Source organism: Trachymyrmex cornetzi, unplaced genomic scaffold (assembly GCF_001594075.2).
Source record: "Trachymyrmex cornetzi isolate Tcor2-1 unplaced genomic scaffold, Tcor1.1 scaffold67, whole genome shotgun sequence".
Lineage (NCBI taxonomy): Eukaryota > Metazoa > Arthropoda > Insecta > Hymenoptera > Formicidae > Trachymyrmex > Trachymyrmex cornetzi.
Genome location: NW_017299992.1, coordinates 4,165,497 through 4,173,684, shown reverse-complemented (window position 1 = coordinate 4,173,684; position 8,188 = coordinate 4,165,497). Strand labels below are relative to the sequence as shown.

The window sequence follows — 8,188 nt, the reverse complement described above, 5'->3', positions numbered from 1 at the left end:
CGTGTATTGTAGACGGGCCTTAAGAAATGGGCGAATCACAGTCGCTTATTCTTCTCGGATTTGACTGTAATTGGTCAGTTTCTTACGGCTTAAGGCTTAAAACACCTATTGTAGATCCGGGGTAATGCTGGATTCACACTGCATCCGATTTTCGTCGTACAACGCTCTGCAACCAATCAGAAAACAGGATTCCGATGGATTTTGCTTCGTATCATCGGAATCCTGTTGTCTGATTGGTTGCAGATCGTCGTACGACGAAAATCGGATGCAGTGTGAATCCAGCATAATCAATTCGATTTTTCCATGAAAAAATCGATCTGCAAATTTAATCGAAACAAGAAAATCGATTTGAAAAATCGATTTTTTTAAAGTCAGATAGATCGATTCTTCAAAAGATCGCTCTGAATCGTGTAACCCTATTCTGAACGCAGCGGACGCAGCCCTGCTGATTGCTGTTGATGGTGCTGATTGTATGTGGCTTTGTTGTGTTAACAATAAAATATTCTTAAGAATATGTTGGAACGTAAAGATAATGAAGGAAATGTATATGCCTTTGTGAGTGTACTTTGTATAATTTATAGAAGCGTTGTATATATCACAGTCATAGCGCAAAATTTAATAGATTTATACATTTACTGGTAATTATTTAAAATACTGGCATTATTCCTCCCCCCTCCCCAGATTTTGATGAAATTGGACTCATTCGCCGCGTTTTTGTACGAGACGAAAGAAACTGGAAAAAAACGTTGGGTCGGTCCCTCGAACTCAAATATTAAGAATCAAAATTGATGACTATTTAGGTTAAAGAATCTGTCATATCGACGAAATGTAGGAACGAAGTCAAACACAAAATCTCTGCTTTAAAAACACAAAAGTTATATAAGAAAATAATTTGAAAATAATTTTTGTCCTTAAAGTAGAGATTTTATGTTTGTGTTTGATTTTGTCGCTACATTTCGTCGATATGATAAATTTTTACTAATTGTCGACTTTAATGCTTAATATCTCGGTTCGCGGGGCCGATGACTCAACGTTTTTTTCTTGCATACTCTTTCGTTTCATGCAAAAACGCGTCGAATAAGCCTAATTTCATCGAAATCGGATGTGAGGCTCGTATTCTAAATAATTATCTACTAGTTCAGATATTATTCTGTTAAAGCCTATTCTATAATGTGCTCTTTATTTCCTGTTTCTTGCTTTTTGTTTTGGCTCTTGCTTTTTCCTCTCTTTGCAACCATTTCATTAATAATTGTATTTCTTGCTATGTGTTTCTTCCAAAGTTCGTTAACTTTTATCTTAGGCAACATAAAACAAAAAACGTCATACGAAAAAGAAAATGAATAGAATATAAAAGATACTTATTCATATCTACAACTTTTGTTTGAAACTTTTTTTTGATACATTTAATAACTTAAAAGGTATTCACGAAAATAGATTTTTTTGCTTTATCATAAAGTTTAGGGGCAAATTTTTCTCTTATCCGATCAGACTGTGTTAATTTCACGCAGATTTTTTTTTCTTGAATTGGAACCGTTTTGGTGACTGCTGCAAAAAAATTCGAAAAAAAATGTTTATCAAGAGTAAATAGAAGCCACCTTAATATACATATATATGTACATATTTAATATACAGGGTGTATCAAAAGTCTGGAAATTGTCGAATATCTCAAAAGCAAAGCATTTTTGAGAAAAATGTTTTCAATAAAAGTTGTAGGATTTAAAAAGGTCTATTCACTGATCTCATTCGTTTGACCTTGAGTGGCGTCAAGCGTCGCCAAGATCAGGTCATGATTAAATCGATTTTTTTAAATGGAACACCCTATTTTTTATGCCAGAATTTAATAGCTGGCGTCAAGAGCTTTTCAAAACATTATAATAAAGTTACTTTTCATTAAGTACTTTTTTAATTATAATGCTTGAAAGAAAGTTTTCATTCAAGGTCGAACGGATATGATTATTTTGAATAGATTTTTTTAAACCCTACAACTTTTGTTGGAAACATTTTTCTCAAAAATGCTTTGCTTTCGAAATATTCGACCATTTCTAGACTTTTGTGATACGCTCTGTATAATATATATTTATATGATTAATGAGATGTCGATACTATATAATATTATAATTTTAAGCAGAATGAGGAGGATTTACCATACGAAGAAGAAATTTTACGAAATCCATATTCAGTCAAACATTGGCAACGGTATATTGATCATCTTAAAAGTACAAACAGTAAGAATTTAAATGTGGTATACGAACGAGCATTAAAAGAACTTCCGGGCAGGTAGAATAATTTTGTTATATATTTTCACAACCACCTATATACATTGTATCAGGTCTAAAATATTATGTGTTATATTGATGTAGTTACAAGCTATGGTATAATTATCTTCGACAACGTGTGAGTCAACTAAAAGGTCGATGTATAATAGATCCATTGTACGAAGATGTTAATAATGCATTTGAACGAGCTTTAGTATTTATGCATAAAATGCCACGTATATGGATGGATTATTGTACCCTAATGACTGAAGAATGTTATATAACACGAACGCGTCAAGTATTTGATCGGTCTCTTAGAGCGCTTCCTATTACGCAGCATCATCGTATATGGCCATTATATATTCATTTTTTAAAGAAACATAATGTATATGAGACTGCTGTTAGAGTCTTTAGAAGATACTTAAAGGTATATAATAATAACATACATAATATTTATACATACTATTTTTTATATTGTTCATTCTTAATTGATATAAAATAGATTGCTTGGTCTAAGGTAAAAGAATTTGTTTCTGTGTTATGCATATTTTATTTTTTATCATACATATTTCATTTACATAGCTAGCACCAGAAGATACAGAAGAATATATTGAATATTTAATATCAATTGAAAGACTTGATGAGGCTGCTGTGAAACTTGCACAGATCGTCAACCAAGACGATTTTGTATCAAAGCACGGAAAGTCTAATCATCAACTATGGAATGAATTATGCGATTTAATATCAAAAAATCCTTCAAAGATAAAGTCTTTGAATGTAGATGCTATTATTAGAGGCGGTTTAAGACGTTATACAGATCAATTGGGACCTTTATGGAATTCATTAGCAGATTATTACGTACGAAGTGGCCTCTTTGAAAGGGTATGTGTGTATATATCTATATGTGTGTGTGTGTGCGCGCGCGCGCGTGCGTGCGTAAAATTACTTCAAAATTTTTCAATGAAAATTCCTATTTTTTATTTCATGTTTTTGTAGCTGACCTTGAAAATTTTTCAAAGTACTATAATAAAATTATTCTTCAATAAGTACTTTCCAAGTTATAATGTTTGAAAGTTACCATTAGCCGACCATTAGTAATGACCAATATGTCCGATACTGGAGTGATCAACTTATCGACATTACAGCCGTATAAAAATTTTCGAATTAACTGAGTAGCATAAAAAATTATTTACAAGATTAAAGTAGACGCAGAATTAGGAGATGGTGTAGTAAACTTTATACTAAAATTGAAAAAGAGTTAAGTAAGTTTTTATCTTTTTTTTTCGATTTTATTATAAAATCCACTGTATCACCTCAGTTTTGCACCTTTAATTTTGTAAAAGGGTTTTTGATTTCGTTCAGTCAATTCGGAGATTTTTATACAACTGTAATGTCGTCTAATTTCGTTACTCCAGCATCCCTTAAATCGCTGCGTTCAGTAGAATGTTTATTTGCAACTGTTGAAAGTTTTCTTTGCGCTGATTGGATTATACGTTTAGATCTAGAAGAAAGGTCTTATCTCAGCAGACAATCATAAAACGATTGCAAAACTTATGGTCTGTCGAACGCAGGCATTGTTGTTCAGTGTCATGACCTTGACATAATGTCAAGGCTGAAATAATTTTTACGTTACCTTAACAATATTATCCAAGGTCGTACCATGGTGGAATTAGACAGATGGTCTATTCCGGCTGATTGAAAGTAGTGGAGATTTGCCATTCAATCAAATTTTAAACTCATTTGTAGAAATTCACATGACTCGTCCACTGCAAATGAGCTTAATTTTTGATTGGTCTAGATTACGTGATGAGACCTTCGCCATGATGCGTAATGAGTCACTTTTCTAATTCCACCATAGGTCACACTAACATTGTTATCTATGCGCCACTTAAGGGGATTCTAAAACCGTCTGTCTTACCGACGAAACCAAATAGATAATTTTTGTATAACTTACTTTTATTCTCTTTTTACAGATTTGAAAATCCTTTTCCAGGATTAAAGTATATGCATTAATATGTGTCTGTGAGGTGGAGTTTATGTCGAGAACGACAAAAAATTTCGAAATAAAGATCTTATTTTCTTTACCAATTTCCTTAGCCCAATATGTTCTAGAGTTGTCATGTCATGACAAAATTTGTTTCATATAAAAGTTGTGCAATCTGTACTTACGAAATAGTAATGCACAGATTAGTACCCGGTACAAAATTTTTCATATATGAATATATATATAAATATGTATGAACGTACATAAACATGCATAAATATTCATAAACATATGTATATAATTATGTATATAAAATATATTCAATGTTCGTACATATTCATACTCCTTCTTTCTTTTGTAAAATTATTTTTTAGTGTATTAAAGAAAAATAATGAGAAAAGATTAAAAATAGTTAAAAGGATAATTTTCGCATTTTTTTTTGTTGCAGAAAAAATCAAGTTTGGAAAAATATAAAAAAATTGCTCTTAGTTATTTTTGATATTTTCTCATTATTATTATTATTTTAGTACACTAAAAAGTAATTTTATAAATAAAAGAAGGATGTACGAACATGTATGGACATAATATTTCGTATATATAATAATAATGTACTATATGTATGTTTATAAATATTTACACATTTATGTATGTTTATACATATTTATATGGGGTATTCCATCAATCTCAGTAAGTTTCGTCAAAATCTGGAAAATTGGTGTTCCACTACTTCACGTAGAATGTTCCATATATGACGTATATTTATGCATGAAAAATTTTTTTATTAGGTAGTTTGCACAAAAAAACGTGGAATTCGTAGAATTGAACTTAGACGTCTAATTAAAACGTTATACGAAAATTTATGTGTATGTATGGGATATAGTAGTATATAGTGATGTGTCAATGACACGTAAATCATTTGTGTGTAAGTCCTACTTATACTACGACTAATCGTCTATAGGATCCCCCTAAAGCCTTGTAACTTTTATTTATAAAAATATATCGGGAATATTTTTTTTAAGAAAATGCTCATTTTTCGAAAAATTAACCTGATATAGTTGGTCTGTTATGTCCTATTATATGTATATAAATGATCTTATTTAGGCGAGGGATATTTATGAAGAAGCTATACAGACAGTTACTACTGTCAGAGATTTTACACAAGTTTTCGACGCTTATGCACAATTTGAAGAACTTAGTCTTAAGAAACTCATAGAAGAAGCAGCAAGAAATCCTACTGAAGAAGGTAATATATGTTAACTTAAACTAACAAATAGTATTATATTATTGTTTTAATTATTCTAATTAGATCTCTTCTTGCATTAGATGACATAAAGTTAGAATTGAGACTGGCGCGATTGGAACATCTCATGGAAAGGAGACTATTGTTACTCAATTCTGTGTTGTTACGACAAAATCCACACAATGTAGCAGAATGGCATAAAAGAGTAAAACTTTATGAAGGGCAACCACATGAGGTAAAAGGATACAGAAATTTCATAAATGAACGAATATCTGTTGTAAAATGAATTCTAACATTAATCGATGTGTTTTTCTGTAGATAATTAATACATATACAGAAGCAGTTCAGACAGTGCAACCACAGTTAGCAGTTGGTAAACTATACACATTGTGGGTTGCGTTTGGCAAATTTTATGAGGAAAATGGACAAATAGAAGATGCTAGAGTAGTATTTGAAAAAGCAACTCTTGTACCATATACCAAAGTAGACGATCTTGCTTCAGTATGGTGTGAATGGGCGGAAATGGAAATTAGACATGGGTAAGATTGCTTTATTCTTCTCTATTTCTTATCACACACACACATCACATTTGTTTTTTTATATGTATACAAATAATCAAATACTATAAAAAGTTATTTTTTTAATTCGATAAGAAATATACTTTAGTTTAAATATTTTATTTAAACTCAAGTATGTTTTTCTTATCGGATTTTAGAAAATAATATCCTCGACGTGCGTGCGTGCGTGCATGTGTACAAGATGTCTTATAAAGACCATCTGTGAATGAACGTGCATTCATGTGATTTAGTAATAAAAACATCTCAATATTATTTGTTATTTTTTTGCGCTCCTCCTTTCGATATCTCGTCGCATATATCATCAGGTGACGCTAGGCTCTCTTCTCACTGAATAACATAGATACATACTAATTCGTGGATCTTTAATTTATTTTTTATAATTGAAAATTTCGCAAAACACACAGCGAAGGATTTTTCCATTCTTAGTTTAATCCTCTTTACCTACAAAATGTTGCATAGCAATTATTCTGACACCCTGTATATGTATTGTTATTGTACAGGAACTGCAAAGAAGCTTTAAAACTCATGCATCGTGCCACTACAATGCCAGCTAGAAAAGTAGCATATCATGATGAAACAGAAACGGTACAAGTGAGATTATACAAATCTTTAAAAGTATGGTCCATGTATGCAGATTTGGAAGAAAGTTTCGGTACATTTAAGGTATGTTATTCATTTACATTATTTAGTTTGTATGTCACTTTTTTTGTTCACACTCAGCCCTAAAAAAAGTAGTATACTAAAAATTTAGGAAAAATTCGTCAAATTTTATATGATCATAACTTGGTATATAATGAGGGTAAAAATATATATTAAAAAATGTAAAATAAAGCGTTAAATATCAACTTTAAGAATATCTGAATGGCAATTATGCTCGGTTATTTTTTTCAAATTGAGAAGCAGATGAGAAAATGAGAAGATGCAAAATTGATAATTAAAGGTCCGAATTTGCAATAATGCATGGCGTGAATCAAGTGTCATAATTGCCATTCAAATACTCTTAAAGTGGACATTTGAAGCTTTGTTTTACATTTTTTAATATATTTTTATCTTTATTATTCATCAAGTTATGGTCATTTGAGATTTAATAAATTCTTCTAAAATTTTTTTAATGTATCGCTTTTGTAGGAACTAAATTTATATTATAAAATCAGTATTTTTAATTTTATGATTGTTATAGACTTGTAAAACAGTATATGACAAAATAATCGATTTGAAAATCGCAACTCCTCAAATTATCATCAATTATGGACTGTTTTTGGAAGAAAATAATTACTTTGAGGAAGCATTTAGGGTATGTTGAATTGACTTTCTAGAAATGAGCGTTGCAAATTTTCAATGTTCACTTTGAAATTAAATTCGGGACCTGTGCAAATTAATTATACTTAACAAGTATGTATATACAGTGTATCCCATAATTCACCTAACAACGCTGGAGGGCAGATAGAGTGGACTAAACTAAGTCGAAAAGTCCTCTACCATTTTGCAATTTTCGCAATAGTTAACAAGATATTAATTACTAAACAATAATAAATGATTTTATTAAGACGTAATGTAATAAATACTAATTGTAAATAAAAATATTCAAACCTATAACGGTCGAAGCTAGATCTTTAATGCTTTAAATAATTTAATGTGAATTATATATATACTATATATGTACATGCATATATACCATATTTGTAGCTATTCAAATATTCTTACTTACAATTAGTATTTATTACATTACGGTCTTAATAAAATTATTTATTATTGTTTATATGTGCTACCTGAAAGAAGCGTTATTGTTCCTATATATACCAATTATGGCGAAGAATATTACTAAGGCCTCGGTGATCTAATGGCTTAGGACGTTCGTACGGAATACATCCGGATTCAAGTCTCGGCCGAGGTAATATTTTTCGTAATAGATTTATTTAAAGTTTTCAGCACATTAACATCCTTCTAATATGATACCGGATTGAACATCAAAATTTGCTTGTCATTTTAATTTAATTCGTGATATTCCAGTAGTTTAATTGCGTTTGTAAGTCGAAAAAACCAATTCGGCACACAGTTTGAATAGCTACAAATATGGTGTATATGCATGTACATATACATACAGTATATAAATATAAATATATATATATAT

General features: G+C 30.5%; 1 protein-coding gene across 3 annotated transcripts in view; it reads left to right on the top strand.

Annotated features, from left to right (window-relative positions):
- Window positions 1–8,188, top strand: part of LOC108767312 (Pre-mRNA-splicing factor SYF1 fand) — a 17,763-nt gene that overhangs the window by 5,917 nt on the left and 3,658 nt on the right. For 2 of the 3 annotated variants that reach the window (XM_018517082.1, XM_018517081.1), the window contains exons 1-9: window positions 455–555; window positions 2,129–2,277; window positions 2,361–2,682; window positions 2,838–3,137; window positions 5,341–5,482; window positions 5,563–5,714; window positions 5,798–6,018; window positions 6,558–6,720; window positions 7,238–7,351. In XM_018517082.1, the coding sequence (XP_018372584.1) occupies window positions 514–555; window positions 2,129–2,277; window positions 2,361–2,682; window positions 2,838–3,137; window positions 5,341–5,482; window positions 5,563–5,714; window positions 5,798–6,018; window positions 6,558–6,720; window positions 7,238–7,351 (1,605 nt within the window). In that variant the 5' untranslated portion in view covers window positions 455–513. Of the gene's footprint in view, window positions 1–454; window positions 556–2,125; window positions 2,278–2,360; window positions 2,683–2,837; window positions 3,138–5,340; window positions 5,483–5,562; window positions 5,715–5,797; window positions 6,019–6,557; window positions 6,721–7,237; window positions 7,352–8,188 lie in introns of those variants that run through there. The other variant, XM_018517083.1, reaches the window with a different exon arrangement.